General features: G+C 41.3%; 2 protein-coding genes across 4 annotated transcripts in view; one reads left to right on the top strand and one right to left on the bottom strand.

The window, feature by feature from the left end:
- Window positions 1-4,886: 4,886 nt before the first annotated feature.
- ccnl1a (cyclin L1a) lies at window positions 4,887-13,722 on the top strand. Of its 3 annotated transcripts, XM_072392717.1 has the most exons (10): window positions 4,895-5,220; window positions 5,478-5,552; window positions 6,440-6,549; window positions 8,216-8,336; window positions 8,524-8,588; window positions 10,926-11,025; window positions 11,145-11,249; window positions 11,495-11,748; window positions 11,859-11,957; window positions 12,103-13,722. In XM_072392717.1, exons 1-10 carry the CDS (start codon window positions 4,981-4,983, stop codon window positions 12,578-12,580), a joined length of 1,647 nt encoding a protein of 548 aa, XP_072248818.1. In that variant the 5' UTR covers window positions 4,895-4,980; the 3' UTR covers window positions 12,581-13,722. The 3 variants fall into 3 exon arrangements, with proteins under 3 accessions (XP_072248820.1, XP_072248818.1, XP_072248819.1); XM_072392718.1 differs by lacking the exons at window positions 4,895-5,220; window positions 5,478-5,552 and adding an exon at window positions 6,929-7,107 and having other exon boundaries at window positions 6,457-6,549; XM_072392719.1 differs by lacking the exons at window positions 10,926-11,025; window positions 11,145-11,249; window positions 11,495-11,748; window positions 11,859-11,957; window positions 12,103-13,722 and adding an exon at window positions 9,059-10,888 and having other exon boundaries at window positions 4,887-5,220.
- Window positions 13,723-15,186: 1,464 nt separating this feature from the next.
- The window catches only part of veph1 (ventricular zone expressed PH domain-containing 1), a 69,452-nt gene continuing 64,345 nt past the window's right edge, over window positions 15,187-20,293 (bottom strand). The window contains exons 15-16 of the mRNA XM_072392723.1: window positions 19,651-19,704; window positions 15,187-19,270 (exon numbers count right to left, since the gene is read on the bottom strand). Coding sequence (XP_072248824.1) covers window positions 19,088-19,270; window positions 19,651-19,704 — 237 coding nt within the window. The 3' untranslated portion in view covers window positions 15,187-19,087. The remainder of the gene's footprint in view (window positions 19,271-19,650; window positions 19,705-20,293) is intronic.

Below are 20,293 nucleotides of genomic sequence, written 5' to 3'. Positions count from 1 at the left end.
GCTAAGTGCGGTAAAGCTATTTTCTTTTGTAACTTGCAAACATATTAATGCCATTGCAAAAAAGTCTGATTTATCCACATGTCATTCCATTATAGCATAAGTTACACAATGTCTAAAAGACTTTGATTAAATAAACCTTTCTGCCACCCACATGCATCTGGCTTTTGTCTTTAAGAGAAAATGGTAGAATCATCACACAGTCCCAGATAAAATCACTCCAGTAGCTGCTGTTATTTATCAGTTCTTGAGCTGAGCAGAGATGGAAACAAAGCACTTGGGTAAACAGGCTGAGCTCGGAGCTGTACGAGCGACCATGATCATCTCAGCTCTGACAATCTGTTCCAGCGGCACCCGTCCTCGGATAAGGAGAGATGTGAGTGATACATTTTACAAATCTTCACAGCTTCTTGTGGCTCACTTGCACTCATTTTGTTTAAAGATGACTTCTGCTGCCCAGACAAAAAAAAAAAAGAACAATCCAGAGATTTGTCTCTTACCATAAACCACCACAACCTGTTAGTCAGTTGTATGCTGTCCCTCCTATTGTAGAAGTGTACACAGCTGTCTCTGGGGGCAGTTTACAGTACCAGTGCACTCAAGATAACCACACTGCTTATGGCAGTAAATAAAGACTCAGTTTGCCTGTATTTGGTGGCCGTACACATGTTTAGATACCCCTCATATAAGCACTCATTTTGTTATAGAAAGAGTACCACTTTTATATCGTCACCTGAAACTGACATTTGGATATCAATGGACATGGACATATAACTGTGTTGGGTTTCCCGCAGTTGCCCATTTCCTCCTGCTGATGTCTCATATCTTACCACTTGTATGCACTGTTGTCTCACTCCATTGAAGTTTGTTTACCCCAGATAAAGTTTTTAATGGTTCCAAGTCAGGTTTTATTTTCAGTCTTGACTCAGCTTGTTCTGGCTTTGACTTCAGCTGCTGTTGTGTGTGTGACTCCCAGTGGTTTTCTGTGTTTACACGCTTCACCCTTAAAAGCTATGTTTGGTAAGTAGTTTAAAGAAGCAAAATGCTGGGCTCTGTACCCTGTTGGTAGTCTATCCCACCACACAGCAGGCTTTAGGCTTTTTTTTCTGACAGATAAAAGTGATTTTCAATTACAAAGTTCCTAATTTAAAACAAAATGCTGTCATGATACTATTAGACACTTAGAGGAGCTTGTGCTGTTTTCTGTAGAGATAAAGTGCTCTGATTTTGGTACTTGATGTGACAGACATCTTGTGGTCAGTTTGACTAAAGTAAAGCCAGACCAGTGAAGCCAATTCCCTATCTTGTCATTCTAAAAAAAAAAAGGGAACTGGATTCACCCCTAAATGAAATGAGTTCTTCCTTTTGCATGCTCAACTCCTCCACTTGTTTTCAAAGTATTTGGATAGTCTCGTTGGCAGAGCACAAACTGGCTATACAGGATGGATGCTGTTGCTTGCCGTCAAAAGTGAAACCAAATGGAATTGCTCTGAAGAGCTTTACCACCAATGTCAGCCACACTCTGGCTTCAATACACCTCTGGCCACCTATTATCTTGAATTACTAGATCAATAGATTTTCCAACAAACCATTTTGATGTCATTAACTGGATGCACTCTATCTGATCAGTCAGCTTCTCCTTTTTGAAATACTCCGATGATCAAATGGATGTTGGGTTTTAAAAAAAAAAAAAACATGTATTTTTGGCAGTTACCGTTTATGCTACAACCCCTCCAGCTCTACCCTCTTCTCCTAACATAGTCAAAATACAAGCTGGCTCGCTGACAGTAGTTTTCTCAACAATCAATGGAGTCATCATTAGGATTGTTATTTACATCTGTGTTTCAAGACGTCAAAAATACCTGGCATGAAACAGAAGCTGACCTTTTGACATCTGCTCCCACTCCCACCTTTCCTTTTATCCTCATTATACTTCCTCAAACCATGGCCCCCTAATCTTTTGTGGAAGCCAACAGAATAAAGAGACTGTTTTGTTTTATGCTAGTTTTATGATGTCCTTGTGCCACAATACTCACTCTGCTCTGACCGCTCACACTTTCTCTCTGTCTTCGTCAAACCACAGACGCCTCCTGTTCACTGTCTCTCCCTCTGTACCTCTGGTACACACATAAATCTGCCTCTGCGTCAATATTCTTTTAATCAATTCACCCTTCTTTTGCTATTCAACCCCTTTGACCCTGTTGCTAAAAAGCAATTCCATTTTAGCCTCTCCTCCTTAGCTATGTGTGCATTCACTTTATTTTTCATCTTGCCCGCTCCCTCTTTTACCCCCCCCCCCCCCCCCCCCCCCCCCCCCCCCCCCGCTCTTTCACTGGGCCTTTTTCCTTTGCTCGTGCCCTTGCCTCATAGCCCTTAACTCCTTCTGTGTGTCCTTCTGTGTGTGTGTGTGTGTGTTTGAAGAACAGTGAAGAAGCGTGTGTGTGTGTTAGATCTGCTTTAAATAGATGCAACTCCTTGAAACTCCTTCTGCATCTTGAATACACGCATAATAAGCACGGGGCATATAACAACCCCATTAATTTGACACGAAAAATTATTTGATCGCTCTGAAACATTTAAATGTAATCACCCTCAACAAATGCCAAAGCACCAACGCACGCCAACATTCATATGTACAAACACGCATGCTTCGCACACACAAAGGGATTGTGCTATCCCCGCACTAATTATCATAGTAGGGCAGGCATGCACACGTGTCCCGCGGGAATCTGCGCTAGTTGCTTGTAAACACACACGCTCTGGGGAGTGGCGTCTGTTCATAACTAAGCCCTTGTTCGTCACTGGGTGTCCCTGAACGCCTCTCTCATGCGTCGTTATGGTCATTTTGGAATTCTGCCGTCCCACGAGCCCTCCCACACCCTATAATTAGTGTCACCCGGGCAACCGGAGAAAGAATGCTCAGTATTCTTGTTGTCTTGGTAACCGCGTAAGTGCAGGGCCGGAGGTGCTGGTTGGAGGTGTTGGTTAATGACAAGGACAATGCGACTTCAGTCTTCCACTTCATGTGGTCTCCCAGTGAAACTGAGGCAGGTAAATGTCTGTCTGTCTGTCTGTGTGTGTGTGTGTGTGTGTGTGTGTGTGTGTGTGTGTGTGTGTGTGTGTGTGTGTGTGTGTGTGTGTGTGTGTGTGTGTATGTGTGTGTGTGTACAATGTACAACTATTACTACTACTACTATTAGTATTACTATTAATACTAGCTACAGAAGCAAATAAACAAGCATGAAGTAATCAAACTATGAGTATTGGTGGATGGTGAATCCAGAGGCAACAATATACTCTTGGGCTCTGACAAATACTGACTTGTATTTGCCTGCCGACCAGGGGGGTAAATACATATGACAGCCAGATTTTTACTATTCTAGGGGATCAAACACTCCCCCAATACAACTGAAAATAAGAAAGATATCCAAAAAATATTTCGTCATGTAAATTTAGATACTTTAAAAAAAATCACCTATTCATTTTCTTGTTATATTATCTAAAGGGTGGGTGCTGTTTATTGTTAATCATGAAGGCATTATGATACTAATGTATTAGTAATAGTGCCCTGAAAGTAAATGTAATGAAATCAACAAATGCCAGACAACCGGTGGTTTCAGTTGGGTTTCGGTGCCCCCGAGCAAGATAGTTATCCACAAGTAAACCAGCAAAGACATGAAAGAGGACGCATCGTTCTCTTGTTAATGACAAAAATGTGGGTAAAGCAGTGAAGTTAATGACCCTGCAGCAGAAGGTTGATTAGATTAAAGGTCACCGTATGAGGCCGTACAGAGCGAAGTCATTACTTCACGGTTCCCGTTGCTTCACTTGGATCACCACTTTTCAGACTGGTGTGCCTCTACTCTCATCTGCTGTCCATTTTAAGTAACTGCAGGGCTTCGGGCAATAAAACCGTGACAGTTTAGTTTTGAATGAACACCGTGTCCCCGGTGCAAACTGTTCTCGTGAAATCTTGCCTTCTTTGATAGTTAAGATCCTTATAATTAAGATCACAATGTAGAATTGGATCCGCTCTCCCCTACGTAAATATTTAAACAATTAGTTAGAAAGTAGATTTGTAGTAGATAAATCACTTGTACACTTTGTGTAATACAATGTGAGTGGTGCGTACATAGGTTGATTATTTAATAAGCTCTGCTACATTGCTACTCTGGTATGATCTCTGTGTATTTTATTCCTTCGCGTTTGAATTTTTTTTCATTGGCGGATGGATATGTTCCAAACGTAGCAGTGAAAAGTCAGGACTTTCCCGTAAAATACGTCACATAAACCATGTGAGGTTGTTTCCTCTTGCTGCCTTTGGGTAACGTCGAAAATGTTAAACTGATTGTCAACTGTAAAGTAACATTTCTTTTGAAATATCTTATTTGCTAAATTATGACATTTATAAATGAAAAAAACAATACAAATGGTGCTATAATGAATAAATCAAAGATGTTAGTTGTGCCTATTTGAAATAATTTCCTGATGTATTCTTATCGATGGAAGACTCGCACACTATTTGACGTTGTAATTAATAACGTTTTTGTTTAAGAGAAAATTATGATTGTTCTGTCATCTTAAATATATTTGTAGGTGGAAAATTTTACTTGTAAGAGATACTCTGGTGCTTATTTATTGAAAAATTAAATACTGAAATATTCATCTGTTTTAGTTTTTAACGGGTATTTATCAATTACGTTTAAAACCGGGTAATGGACTTTACGCTGTGCTAAATATGCAGTTTGCAAATGTAAGGGAAGAAAGCCAAGTTAGCTAAATTTGTAGAATAAAATTAAAATTCTACAAGAAAGGCAGCTGAATGATTCAATATTGCGAAGCTACTTACCACCGCGGATGTGCACTGCTTAGTGTCTCAACAGGGCGGTGACGTCAGGTGCTTTGTCACGGTCTCTCTGCTCCACCATCGGTTTGTCGAGGCTGGCTGAGCTATAGCTGCTAACCGTTGTGTATCTGGTGAAGATGGCCGCAGGTCCTCTTTCTGTATCTTCCACTGCATCCAACAACAACGATGGCATACTCATCGGTGACAAAGTTTACTCGGAAGTGTACCTCACGATAGATAACTCGCTTATCCCGGAGGAAAGGCTTTCTCCTACACCATCGATGCTCGACGGCCTCGACCTGAACACCGAGACCGACCTCCGCATCCTTGGATGTGAACTGATACAGTCGGCGGGTATTCTTCTCCGCTTGCCCCAGGTACAACTTCTGGAATAGTTTTGATATATAAACGTTTGTTGGTTGGTTGGTGATTATTTTATTCATAACAACTCGAAAGTTGTTTTTATAAGTGTGTGTTGTCTTTAGCATTTGACGGCCTGAATATTAGCATGTTGCTATTGTTAGCTTCTTGACGTTGGCGTGGTGGAGTTAAAATGGCGGCGGTCCATTGTGCAAGGTTAGGCCATGTTACATAAGGCAGATAAAAAAAACATGCCATTTATTTTCCTCTACAGGTGGCTATGGCAACAGGGCAGGTTCTTTTTCATCGTTTTTTCTACTCCAAGTCCTTCGTCAAACACAGCTTCGAGGTAAGATTTCAAGTTCCTGGATGGTTTAGTTTCTGGTTCTCAACCGATGGCACAACGTTGTAATTACGTTCGTGGCAGCCATATTGTCTTAGAGGTTTAAAATAGATTTTAAAGTTATGACTTAAGAGAAATTGACAACACAATACGGCGCATTAACGTGTCGTTTAAGATAACATTCTTCATTACATTATCACACCTCTCTGACCAGAAACGTTAGTTGTTGTAGGACCTGTTAGATTTTCTGACAGATAAAAGAAAAAGGGATTGTGACGTTAACACCGCAAGGCATTGTGGGACTTTACTGACTCCCTTCCGTTTCAACACCAACGCTGTCGAAACGGAAGGGAGTCAGTAAAGTTGTAACATGTTTTCGTTTGCCAAGTTCAAACTCAAACAGAATGCTACTGCTTATAAAGACATTGATAAAGAATTTAAAGTGGTGTCTCAAACTTGTAAAACCACAAATCAAATTTAAAATTGTAATAAAAACATTAAAATCTTACCTACACCTGAAATATATAAAAAAAGACATGTCTTGTGTTTGCTTTTAAACAGAGACAGTTGTAGAATATCGTGAGTTCTTGTTACTAAACTGAATGACACATCAAACTTCATTCAAAACGTGAGGATGGTGCTGCTTGTTATGGTTGAGCTGGTCAGATGAAATGTCAGCACCGCCTTGAATGGGATTAATTTCCAGTCAGTAACACATGGTTTAACTTAAACTGTCGGGGTTTACTTCTTGATAAGCAGCCATTTATTTCACACAGCAAAGTTTTTCATTCGACGCATTTGCCACATTGGTCGCATGTGAGAACTCATCCTTGGGTTGCATTCATGGACTTACTGTAGTTTACTTCAAACTTGGTCCATCTTGTCTTTTTCAGATTGTCGCCATGGCTTGCATCAACTTAGCCTCTAAGATTGAAGAAGCACCACGGCGAATACGAGACGTCATCAACGTTTTCCATCACCTGAGACAGATCAGAGGCAAAAAGTAAGTAGAAACACTGAATCCAGTGTTGTTTTGGATTTGTATGTACACGTTATATGGAACATGTTGTATTGTATTTGTTTGTTGTGAAATGTTGTTCTCTGCTGATCTGTTTTTGCTGTAAAAGTCCTCTTCTGTTTATTCATGCACTCTAAACCATTTGAAAACTTTTCAGTTCCAGCTTCACTGGTAGTTTCAGAAGCATAGTTGTCTACATTTAACATCATTTTGACATCACTGAAAGTTATGTCAACGTTATAAAAACTCATGTCTTAGTAAAAGATGAGGCATTTCTACTTTTTGTGTGCCTCATGTCTTTATGTCAGGATTGTAGTCCTTGGCATTAACTTGGATTCTTTTTTCCCTTGCAACCAACTAACAGCGACCAGCTACATTTACCAAAGCCTGGGTGATGTGGAATGGTACGTAAGATGAAGCAGTCGGCATGACAACCATGATGCGAGGGGGGTCTCTGTCCTTCCCCCAGGCCCACCCCACCCCCTCCTGTGGGAGACTCCCGTGGTCTGAGCCACCGCGGGGCACTGGGATCGGGGATGACAGGTTGGCCGAAGGTCCTTGGCCCACGGGGCACCTTGAGGACTCCTGTGGTTCAGTCTTAAGCTTTGGGTATCTGTCAATCTGCGGACCGTTGGGTAATGTAGTTTCCTTCTCTGACTGCTCCTCACCATGCATTTTGCATAAGCAAAAGTCCATTCACCTGCCGTAACCCATGGCTTTTACAGAAATATCACCTCGTTTGTTGAAGTGGGAGAAATTAATTGGTCGTTTGAAGTTGACGTGAGTTGTTTTGTTTAGGGTTAGTGCATGGCACCGTGTAGCTTCATGTTTCATACTATAAACAGCAACTTTGAATCAGTATGCAATAATTGTAAAATACTTGAGGGATATTTTTTTTCATATGGGTGCTTATTCTGCGGTTTTAGGTTAAGTTGTAGATTTAATTTTGTTCGTTTAAGTAATTAATTTCAATGTAAGAGCTTTGTCGCATGACTTTTTCACATCTTATTGTCTTTGAGACCACAAAACATCCAATTTTGAAGTAAAATTTGGCTGCTAATGAGGTAAAAGCTGTCTTACTATATAAAAGTGATGAAAATCTTGATGTTTCAAATTTAGTCTAGCCTTGTGTTGCGGCGTAATTGAGTAGGTTGATGGTGCATACTGAGATGGTTCAAAGTAAATCCCTCCTGGTTTTTCTTAGTCTTTAAACAAATGTCTTTAGGCAGCTTATGAATGACAGGGTTAGTGCAGTATTGTGAACTTTTCAGATATTTTCTCTATTTAGTTTCTCCATTTAGACATGAGTTTGACTTAATTTCATCAAGTTCCACACGCATTAGTGAGAAATCTTGGCTACATTAAATTTTATCTGAGGTTGAAGTGCAAGTGATATTCCACGTTGATATTTCTGTTGAAGCTGTGGGAAGGGGTGTTTGAGGGGGCAGATCACCAAAACTTTTAACTGGAACCACAGGAGTCCACAAACCCCAGCATACTGTCAGGCATGCAAAGTGTAACTTGTTGCTTTTAGTTGGTTGAAACGGGAAAAATGAAAAGAGTGCAAGAAAACAAAAGGGCACTGTCTTCTCTTTACGTTTATTACGGAAAGGGGAAACAATGTTTTATTTTGATTCCTTCTATAAAATAGGAATCCAAGTCCATTGATACTTGATCAGAACTACATAAATACCAAAAACCAAGTCATCAAAGCGGAACGGCGGATCTTGAAGGAGCTGGGCTTCTGCGTGCATGTCAAGCATCCACACAAGGTGAGTTGAACCCACTATTCCTTTTTAGATTGTGCAGTGTAGTTAGCGTAGTAATCCTTAGTTATTCGTGAACACTTTCATATGAAACAAGTTTAGCGAACTGCTCCAACCTGTCAGTTTTGAGTTTGGGCACTGACGTGTTTCATGTAGTTTTTCTGTTAACATTAATTCAAATGTATGATTCCAGATTATCGTCTTGTTTCTTCAAGTCTTGGAATGTGAGAAGAACCAGACACTGGTCCAGACGGCCTGGTAAGTTCCTTTGCAGTTCCTTAATGACCATCCCCACAGCAGCAACCTGTGTCATGTCTGCAAGTGCCACCAGACCTGGGCTTAAGATGAAGTTGTAAAAGTTTCAAATGGCTGAATTTCTCCGGAGCACTTGATATGTCTGCTAGAAACTTGGGATAGCCCCGCTTGTTGAAGTAGGATCTGTCAGCCTGGTGATTTTCAAGTGCTCATGTTGGAAAATACTAATTTGAAACGCATTCAACAACCATTTCGCCCAGGTCTGACAGCGACATTCCCTCACTCCATTTGAGCCCTTCCACCTTTTTTACTTTTATTTTATTTTTGGATGGAGCAATTTGTTTTTTTGCAAACCTGCTACTTGTCTCACTCTCTTGTTTGCCCTTACATGGCTTGCTATAAAGTCTGTTTAATGTGCGGTGCCCGGAGAACTTGGTTTAACTTTGTCCTTTCTCTCTACTCTTTGATTAAAGGGTAGTCCATGCTGGTAAGTCACATAAAGAACCTCTGAACTCTGCCTCCTCCAACCACATGACCTCAGGAAGCTCCCCCCTTTGGCTGGCTGCCTCTCTCCTGACAGCCAATCCCAAAGCCAAGATTCACTGAAGGGGGCGGGCGGGCCTTTCCCAACAGCCAGCATCATCTTGTTTTCTCTTGGGTGTCAAAAAGGATTTGTATTTTTTGGTCTTGCTACAAAGGTTCTCAAATGTAATTTATTTTATGCCTAGTAGCTCCAGATAGATTCATGTTCTATCTTTTTGTAGTTTACTTGCATTAATCAATGAAGTAAACTTAGCCAGATCAGATTTTTTTTACATTTTTTTTGCCCAGTTTACCTGCCTATTTATTATACATTTACAGTAGAGTGCTGTATCATCCCCAACTGACATGGTGTTCAGACATGTGTCTGTCTTACAGGCTGATCCAGTTCTCAGATATTGGCTCCAAGGACCTGTCTCACCCATGCAGCAGTCAGAATCCAACGGCCATGTTTCTCTAGTATTGTTGGTGTAGCAATTTCACACTAACTTGCTCGTTGGTCCTTTTTTGTTTGTTTTTCGAAGGCAGGTTAGACTGAAAGTTTGTATGGCAAGATTTTAACCTTTGTGTACAACTCACACTGGAGCAGTACAGATTGGTGAATGGACACGCACGGCAGAGTGTCGCAACTTGTACAAAGGACATTTTGACTGGCGGTAGATACGCTGCAGTGTTTTTTCGATTCAGTGGGGATCACAGTTTAATTATTTTATAAAGGAGTTTTAACCGTCCTGTTTTGTCCCCCCCCCCCACACACACACACTTTCATCTTTGACTTCTATGTTTCTCCAGAACATAGATGGTCACACCACCCTGTATTTGCCTGATCTCATCTTGACAGTTTTGTCACCTCATACTCTCCTAGTTGCTAATCTCATGCATTGATTGTTCCAGACACATAACCAAATCAAAGCCAAAATAAGGAGGCGTCGGTTGCCACCTTAAGTCCTTTTGAAGAGTCAGAGTCGTGTAGACAAACGCTGTCAGTAGTGTTAAGAGTTTGATTTGAGCACAGGGCATGAAAGCTTTTACCTGAGGGGGAGTATGGTAGGTGTTGTGCAGTTTGAACCTACATGGTGGTCGCAGTGCTTAATCCTCAATGTATTGGACCGTTTTTAGTCTGTTTGGTACATCATGATGCTCCTGACTCCTAAAAAAAAAATAGTCCTTGCATGCCCCCATACATGCTGTGCTTCCTTATTCCTCTCAGAAGATGTCAGCTGCTTTCTAGAGGAATGTTTCACATCTGTGTGCCTGCATGTTCAGTAACTTACAACAAGGCATGTGTCATTGTCATCATTAGGCATAATCTAGGTGCTATCAAGTTGTGGTATGTCGACATAGGTGTGGCGGGTCATTGGGGGTAGATTCTTTTCTAAACGTATTATTTGTGTTTTCCTGTCTTTCTTTTGTGACTTACAGCCGTTAATGGATGCCCAGAGAGAAACGGACAAAGTTAAACGTATATCTTACCACTATATGGCTTTTGTACGTGTGTATCAGGGCCTATGATTAAACTGAAACGCTGTCTGTGTTGATAAGGGTCAAATATATGACATTAACCAAGTGAAGTGACCAACTGCTAATTCCTGTGAGGAGGTTAAAGATGGTTATGTTTCATTTATTAAAAAAGAAAAAGTCCCAATTAAGAGTTCACACCAAAGGATAAATGTTTCCAATTGTTTGGATCTCCATTGTGACGTTGTGGCATTATGCAACATGATCTCTAACTGTGAATGAGAGTTGGACTTGTCTAGAGAAGATGCTATGTTTTTGTTTGTTTTCTGTCTGCCCCTGTAGGAACTACATGAATGATAGCTTGAGGACAAATGTGTTTGTGAGGTTCCAAGCTGAGACAATCGCCTGTGCCTGCATATTCCTCGCTGCCCGGGCTCTCCAGGTATCAGAAAATGTTAACCACAAAGACTTTTTTTTTTTTTTAAACCTGTCTGTACTTTTGTCATGTTTTCAAATCAAATGTCATATCTTCAAAGTTTAAAACTTGCGTGTTTTTCCCAGATTCCTCTGCCATCAAGACCTCATTGGTACCTGCTGTTTGAAGTTAATGAAGACGAGATTAAAGACATCTGCATCACCACTCTTAAACTCTACACCAGGAAGAAGGTAAAAGTGGTTTGATTAACAGGTTAGGCATGATGTTGGATTAATTGGTTATTTTAGATATTACTCCAGCAGAACTGCATCCTGAAACCATTCCATTTTAGGAAACCTTTATAACACGAACACTCCAAAAACCTGTATTAGTCAGTCTGTAGTTGACTGCTGGAAGGGGAAACTGCCTGTTACAAAGAGGGTGATCTCATCACTTCCTGTTTCAGTAGTTGTGTAAACTTGACTTCTCTCCCCAGCCTAACTATGATCAACTGGAGAAAGAGGTGGAGCGACGGAAGATGTTCTTGGCCGAGGCAAAGCTGAAGGCCAAGGGCTTCAATCCTGATGGTACTCCTGCACTGTCGACACTTGGTGGCTTCTCTCCAGCTTCCAAACCGTGCTCCCCAAATGTAGTCAAGGTGGAGGAGAAGTCCCCAAACCCCCAGACCATCAAGACAATTAAGAAAGAGCAGGACAGTCGGACTCAGGCCAACAAGAGTCCATATAATGGGTGAGCAACCACAGACATTTTCACAGTTGAGACATTTAAATCCAATCATTGTGTCAGTAAGAAATAGTGCTCGTGTGCATCATTAACTGGTCTAACCATCTTCAACACAGGTTAAAGAAGGACGTGAAGATCGGAAGGAACAGTCGCAGTGGAAGTCGTTCTCGTTCGAGAACACGATCGCGCTCTAGATCCCGGTCCCCTCGCAGACAGTAAGCTCACTTTGAATGCTTTTCAACTTTGTGGAAGCAATTGTTCTGTAAACCTGTGTGATGGTGTTGGATGTTTTTTTTGTTTGTTTTTTTGTAACTGTTGTAGCCTCTCCCTTACCGTCCTCTTTCTGCCGTGCTTCCACAGTTACAACAGCAGACGCAGTCGCTCAGGGACCTACAGCTCTCGTTCACGCTCTCGTTCTCACAGCCGCAGCCCATCGCCTCGCCGGCATCCGCCTTCTCCCCTCCTCCCCCACCTCAAATCCAAGTCCAGCCATCATGGCAATAGCGACTCCAAGCTGAGTGGACGTCACAGCAACAGCGGAGGCGGAGGGTCCGGTCACAAGAGGAAGCGCTCACGCTCTCGGTCACGGTCTCGCACCCCTGTCAAATCTGACAGGGACAGAGACAGAGAGAGGGATCGGGAGAGAGACAGAGACCGCAGCTCCTTTGATCTCTCCTCAAAGAAACACAAACACGAACGAGGAGTCGGACATCGAGGAGACAGAAGGGAGAGGGAGAGGTCTCGGTCCTATGACAGGGACAGAGACAGGGAGCGCAGCCACAAGAGCAAACACCACAGCAGTAGTGGGCACTCAGGACATAGCCGCCACCGGCGCTGAGGCACCAACAGACAGGCTCTGGGGCTGATGGCCACTAAAGTATTTTCAGTTGGTGTAAATCAAGTTTAAGTTGGACATGTTCTCTGAATCATGGACCTGTGTCCTACAGCAGTACGAGACTGCTGCTCTTTTGATTTAAAGTCAGCTGGATGGAACCTTGCAAAATAAGTCAAATCAGTAACATTTGTCAGAAAAGAATGGTGATATATATTTACCAGGCGACACTTTCCAAAAAAGGAAAATGGTATTGTAATTACACTCGACTGCAGCCAGATGCTGCATGTGGTCATGTCTGCCGTGACAGAGAACATGACGGGCTTGTTTTGGTACATTTCAGGCATCAGTCTTAGATATTTAGGTTTCTGGGTTTCTCATATGCATCCTGAATCTGAGTATTGAATCTTTAAACTCTAGATAGCTTGAATATTCCTTTTATTTTTTTAATCCCTCCCCCTCGAACAAAACAAAACAACTTAAAATTGCTTCAGGTCTCCTTATGTGAATATTTTGACTCGATATTCACAGTTTGGAGTCTCAGCTGGCCAGCAGTGCCGATGTTTGGCAGAGGTGCATCTGAGAAACCCCGACTGCAGCAGTGAGTCGCCCCATTTGTTGGTTGATCTGTTGAAAGTTGACTCCACATCAGCTCCAGGCCTGTCTGTTTTCCCGTGAATCCCCTCCACCTCCAACACACCTGAGAATCATCTAGCTTACACGTGTGTTCTTGGTTTAACATGTAAAGTTACGAACTTTTGGAAAATCAAACTTATTTACAGTGTAAAGGATTAATATCCGCTGACGAAATGTGAACGCTTTGATTTATAAAAGCGAACAGTTCAGTGGAAGGTTTGAATGAATAAATGTAAAATAAGACGTCATTCAGGAAAGATCAATGTTTGCACATTAGGGGCTGACCGGTCGAATGGGTTTTGTTTCCTTTCTTTCATTGGACAGATTTGTTGCTTATATAGGTAAACTGGTATTACTTTTTCATTTCTTAATTATTTTTTTTTTGGCCCTCAGCAGGGTAAGCAGACTCGTTTCAAACGCTGTTTTAGGGTTGTCGGTTTCTTACACTGGTTTTTAGTCTGCACGTCTTCATGTCCCATTTTTATTCATTAATAAATGAGTTATGCCACTGACCTGTGTGCTCTTCATTACATTGCTGACATTGAAGGAAATTATTCAATCTTGTTAAGCCATGTTATTTGAGTCAACCTTGTGTTTCCTGCAGGAAAAACAGTAAATTTACAGACATTCGCTGTCTAATCTAAAAATGACCCCTGTTCACTCCAACAAGGCTTAAACCGCCTTCAATGAAGTGCTGATTTTTGGAAGCGTTTCAATGAGAATCTTCTTTCCACCAGGGGGCGCTATTGTCATTAGAAGTGACGACCATTGCACATGAAAACAGTTCTGTACTGTAACAAAAACCACAGAGTAGGAAATGTAAACTTCAGGGGGGAAAAAAACAACCAAATCATCACCATTCCAGTAGGCCTACTTAAAGACTAGTTGCAGATGTAGTTGTAGTTTGCAGATGTGTAAGTGTTACTCATTTAGTGTGCGTTTGACACAAATGACGTCAAAGCAAATCATTAAAAGAAATGGTAAAATCCTAATAGTTTCTGATGTCAACTGAGGACAACATCCAACTGTTTAATTATGTCAGATATAAGTTTGTGATGAAGCAGTTTGTTCTTTCGGTCAGTTGTTCTTACAGACGGGGGATGCGGTGATTCCCATCACAGTAACAGTGATAACATCTGTCAGAAAGAACAAAACAGCAGGGTGTAGAAGGGAGGCTTGGGGACGAGTCATTCCTGGACTAAGATCTTTGTTATAGCACATAGAAAGCCTCTTTCTGTCAACTCAATCTGTGCTATTCCTGCAGATACTTGCTGTGTGCTGCAAGCCAAGCACTGAATTTAACCGTCCCGTTGGGGGGGGGGGTGTGACGTTCCATGTTCACATCACATATTCATTAAAAATAGATAACCGTGGTATATTTTTTTTGGTTACAGTAGGGATATTTATCACTCAAAATAATCTTTTCGCAGACGGTGCTGATTTATTTGGCCATGATTAGCAGAAGCAACCACAAAGAGCTCAAAGGAACCCGGCGTCAGCTCAGTCATACGATCCCACTGCCAGAAAACTTCAGCCTGAGTCATCCTCTAAATTCAGAACGCGAGGTTGTCCAGCGTCCCTCCCTTTTCCTTTACGAGAAATTCTGTTTTTCCACCCAAGTGTTTTCAAAATGCTTGAAATGGGAGCATAATGGCCGTTTGGGTGTGTCATGTAATGAGCTCGTTCAGCATCATTTCAGCTGATGTGTGAATACAGAGACTGACTGGTGACTCCAGGTTTCTATCGGCTGATTGGCCGATAGAAGTTCCGATTAAATGATGCCAGCAATAGTTTCCAAAGCAAGATTCCACAAGACTGAACTAAAGGCAACATAACGTCTTCCCTGAATGGGAGGCGATACTGAATACCACCACCACAACTGCAGAAAATCCAGATGTGAATTTCAAAGACTTTACCTTATAGGCTCTGACCTCTTGTAATAAACTGATGTCACAATTCACTCAGTGTCCAGATGTGGTCCAGTCGTACACGGAGGCTTTCACCTGGTCTCGTTTTCAGTCCACGCAGCCCCAGATAAGAGAGAATGAAGAGACCCCTCAAGTTCATTGGTTGCACAGATTTATTCAATAATTCTTACAGGAGAAGTACAAGAAGGCAGACACGCAGCAGGAGTAACAGCTAATATTAACACCAGTTTAGTTGTTAGTACAATACAGCATCCATTTGATTGCAGTATTAATTCATAGTTCTAACTAAAAAAAAATCTGTTTCAGATGTCATTCTAGACATGACTGACGCCTTTACAAAACACTTTTATAATAAATAAATACTGACCGTATATCAAAATCAAATGTAATCAAACAGAAGGAAAACAAATCTCTATGCTTCTTTACACAAGGCTAATACAAATGTTATACATTCAGATACTTTATTACTGGTATCAATCATCTTCACAGTGTTTGTAAAATCGACAGCAGTTTCCAATGTAATATCATGGTGCTTTTCTGCAGTGAAAGTAACAACTCACTAATCTCCAGTGGGCCGACACAGACAAAGATGCTACCGTATCCGTTCTCTGGACTGTTTACAGAGCTGCCTGGAGTTACCCTTCATACGAGGAAAGGACCTTGCACACAGTTGCGTGTTTCCGATTAAAACGCTTTGCTGTGAAATGAAGCGAACATGGAGGGCTCACGTTACTACTTTGAAGACCACTCAAACCACATTCATGTCATTAGATTCATTTCAAACGTCGAGAAATCAAACGGTGTGCAGAGGAATTCAACTTTACCTGCGGAGAGCAGGTATCACAATACAGACTCAAAAGAAGGAGTAGGGGATACGACCGCTGATTTTACACATACATCTGAAGGTATCGCTTGATAATTCCAGCTAATTATCACACACCAAATGTTGACAAATGACAGTCTTTGATTGATGATGCGGTCAGAGGAGGAGTTGGTGGACCTGCTCATCCTGATTGTAACAGATTTCATGCCAACAACAGTACAAATGTAAGTGCTGCAGTGTTCTAAAGCAAAAGTCACCAGACGGCACCATCAGTAGTATTCATCCAGTTAGGACAAAGAACATCAAATGTGCCACATTTCAAAAGAATCGATCCAGATTTTTTGTGACACATTTTATACAAACACTCGAAGTGGGAACACTCCCTGACTTTGGGGTGCTTAGCCAGCTGTGTATGTAGGTCATGAATCTGAAAAGTAGGGAAAAAATATGGGCAGGACAGGCATGATGTAAATTATATCATGTGTAAGTAGATGCTGGTTAGTCCCACTGAGTAGAGACAGCTCAAAAGCATAAACAGTGGCGTTATGCATCCACAGCTGACAGGGTTTGAGCCGTGGGTCAAACTACGACCAAAGAGAATTTGTTCGTCACAAGAGTTGAAATTAAGAACACAAACATTTTTGGAAAATATAACCAACGCTGAATTGTACATATTTAACCAAAACCAAAAGCAATTAGTACCAGAAAAGTGAGTGGACACACACAACAACCCATCTTTGAAGCCCATCCAGATAAACATCAAAATTAGACATAAAAAAAGTAATCGATTTGCCACAGATGAACCGTGCACAGTTTCTGGCTCAGGAAGTTCAGAGCTTAAAAGGGTCAAAACGCTTGTCATCTGCTTCCTGGTTAGTGAATAACACAGTGGAGCCACACTGCTCCGGGGACCTGTTGCCATAGGATGACAGTTTTGTATGGGGAACCAATGCTGCATTCATAGGCAGCTCAGAGTTTCTAATTCCTGACCAGGAAAACCAAAGCAAACAGCACCAGCAGTTAGATTTCTTACTTGCTTCTAAATTTCACATCATTTCTCAAAAAAGCAGCTTATCAAGTCAACACCAAGTCATCTGAATGTGCACATGCCAGCTTTTAAGCTCCTCTGTTTTTTTTTCCTATGTGAATATCTTTAACATGAATAAATATAAGTAAATAATTGACTGCTAACTACAGATACAGCAACGCAATGGCATCTTTAGTAGAGAAAATAATCATTACTTCTGTGAGTGTGTTGAAATCCAAGTATATGTGACCTTCTAGATCTTTCTCTCAGGATCTCGCAGGATCCTGAGACACAAAGACACAAAGTTATGTTTCACTTTTGGTTCAGTTTGTTTCAGTCTGAGATGCTGCTGTTCTTGCGCAGTTTCTTACGGTTGTATATTGTAGCATGAAGGGAGTTTTGTGTCTGTAAATGAGCGTTTGTTGTTCAGTGAAAAGCACCTCTGGGAGGCCATTGATTTTCTTTCTATTCTTACACTGAACGGCTAAAGAATAGAACATGATGCAATTTCAAGTTCCAACCTCATGCTTCAGAGAAGTACACAGAGGTGAAACACTGCGAGTTAGCAGAGTTTCCTGATATGAATCAGACTGCAGAAGACTAATGTCACCTCTGCTTCATCCAGGTTCACAGTTTGGACGAAATACTGCAAAACAAGAGCTTTAAACTCTAACCTTAGAGAAAAAAAAGTTTTTAAAAAGTCAAATAAACTGCTCACCTGAAGTCTCTCACTGTCAAAAGAAAAATGTGTTCTTACGTGAAAATGACAGAATTGGCAAAGTCTCTGAATCCACAGGGAATTTACATCAGTTATTTTTTTTTTAAATCAGTGGATTTTCAGGGAATTGACTGATTAAATGTCCATAACAAAGCAAGAGTTGAACCGACACTGCTTCTGGTAAAACAAGGAGTGAATTTTTGCACAGGTTTCACATCTGGGAAAAAAAAAAGAAAAAAAGAAATGGAACATAACACCAAAATTGCAAAATAAGACAGGCGTCATCGGTCACTTTTAGTAAAAGAGCAGAAACAGAAAATGGGTTAGGTTAGTAATGAAAAATGCAATATCTGACATTCTGGTTTAAATGTGCTTCCACTTTTCACATGAAAACAATGCATGTGAAGAAATAGTTTAACATTTTAGCAAATACCCTAATTCACCAGTGGTTAGCCTTAGCTAAACTAGCTGTTCTCTTCTAGTTCCAGTCAGTCGACTAAGCTAGCTAAGCTAAGCTAAGCTAAGCTAAGTGTCCTCTGACACGTTTATGCTTCATGTTTAACACAAGTATCATGTAAAGTGGTATAAATCTTCTCATCTGAATCTCGGCAAAGAAAGTGTATAAGGTTAATCCGCAACAGCGCTTTTCACATTGTTATCATAATCTCTCCCTTACACATGCACATCACACACAAATTTCTAGTATCAACAGCCATTTTTGTCGTTCCGCCTCCTCTTCATCTTTCCTGAGGAATCACTCATCAATCGTCTCATTATTGCTACAAGTCTGAATGAGGTCTGTGCTTCTAGTGTTTATTGCTGCTCGACTCAGAGACATCTCAGTCATTGTCATTATTTAATTCAGAAATCCAAAGTTGACAATCCAAAGCTGCTGGTTTTGTTTAGATGATGACTCTTCAAATCCGAGCAAAGAAAGTCATTGTTTCCAAACTTTATGAACTTCACTTATATTTTTCAGAACTTTTGCACTGTAACGTTTGTTTATGGTCCACAGATGGATCAAATAAAAGCAGGTCATACAATGGTCTAATGTAACAGCAGGTGCAGGAGTTTGCTTGAAAATGCTCCTGTGTTTGATTCTTGTTGGATACATGCATATAGTCTTTTATTGCTGATTTTAGGCCTAAATTCTAAAAAGACAACACAACAAGTCTTTGTGATGATGACCCATTGTCATCAACACCAAATGTGAACGCCACAGATTACAGTGAATGACGTGATATTGGCAGTGTGTGTCACGGGCATCTTTGGCCTTCTGGGTTACCTTCTGTGATTGTTCATTCTTCTGCCAGCTCTGGTGGTGGAATCAATGTACCTCAGTCAGTGTATGACCCTCTTCATGTATCTGTTGGTGCCGGTCTCACAGGTAGGTGGTGGCCTCTCTGTTCTCCCTCTCTCTGGCCTGAGCCACAGCCACGTTGATGCACTGCAGCCACTCCTCAGCGTGTTTCTCATCCTGAGCTTTCAGCACGTACGTCTTATTGTCTGTAAAGATCTCAAAGGCCCGCGGCAGACCCCGATCCCTGCGCTTCTTGGCAACAACCTACGAAGAAAAAGAAAGATTTGAAAGAGAAGAGGAGGATGCGTGTCTCCTGGAGGAAGCTGCGGCTCTTACCTCTGAAATTGATGTGTTTTGGCTATATGTAGCTTTTTCATCATATGTGAGGATATGATTTGCCAATTTAAACTATTTTAAACCTGACTCAGAAGGATTTAGACTGATTTGATTTAGAATGATTTGATTTAGACCATAGAGTGCTCTCTGAACAGCTGATGGTATAACTTGTTAAAGTAAGGGTGAAAACCACAGCTGTGAGGCAAAGCCGGTGAATAACATTGCAAAAGCTTATAATCTCGCAAAAACGGAACGTTTTCCGAAAACTCCTCTGCGATGGATGTGTTGTGAGAGACGATGACAGTCACCTTGACACTCTGCACCTTGCTCAACTCAATAGGGATGTCATCCAGCTCATCTTTCTGTGGGAAAAAAAAAAAGATAAAGACAGCAAACAGCACAGTGAAAATGTGTCTCGGATCAGTGCATTAAGAAATCTCTCTTGCCATGTTAAAAGCGCTCTTTGTGCATTCTAAGAGTATTAATGATCCGTGACATTTGGTTGCCACCCTCAGATGCAAACTCTTGACAGAAATAGTGTTTATTAGCATCGTTTCCAGTATGTCTCACCTCAGAACAAACCCTATCTTGGATGAGCAATCACACATTGTTGTTCTGTTGTTTCTCCAGGGCGGGAAATTAGACTTTTTTTCAGTTTTGCCCACCTCTGTGTCATTTTGAATGTGTGTGTTTGTGTGAGGCAGTGTAGCTGTGTGTATGTTGCAGCACAGCCGTGTCCTCTTACCTCATAGTTAGTTATGTGGCTAAAACCACACAACCAGAGCAAGCTGCAAGGCCCATGGCAAGTGGCCACATCCTTTCTGTGGCATGTGTGTGTGTCTTTGTGTGTTGAAAAGCATTCATTTGGAGAAGCCATAAATACAGCATTACCTCCCAGCCTGCTTTGCTGATGGTCTGCTCCCCACTAAGAGCATATTGTGAAATCATTTT

Source organism: Leuresthes tenuis, unplaced genomic scaffold, assembly GCF_036924035.1.
Source record: "Leuresthes tenuis unplaced genomic scaffold, fLeuTen1.0.hap1 SCAF_9, whole genome shotgun sequence".
Taxonomy (NCBI): domain Eukaryota; kingdom Metazoa; phylum Chordata; class Actinopteri; order Atheriniformes; family Atherinopsidae; genus Leuresthes; species Leuresthes tenuis.
The sequence above is the reverse complement of the archived record's forward strand: the minus strand, read 5'-3'. Positions and strand labels throughout refer to the sequence as shown.

Coding starts and splice junctions, on each gene's coding strand:
- ccnl1a (XM_072392717.1), top strand. CDS start 4,981: ATGGCCGCAGGTCCTCTTTCTGTATCTTCCACTGCATCCAACAACAAC. Junction 5,553..6,439: donor TCGTCAAACACAGCTTCGAG/GTAAGATTTCAA, acceptor TGTCTTTTTCAG/ATTGTCGCCATGGCTTGCAT. Junction 11,250..11,494: donor AACTCTACACCAGGAAGAAG/GTAAAAGTGGTT, acceptor TTCTCTCCCCAG/CCTAACTATGATCAACTGGA.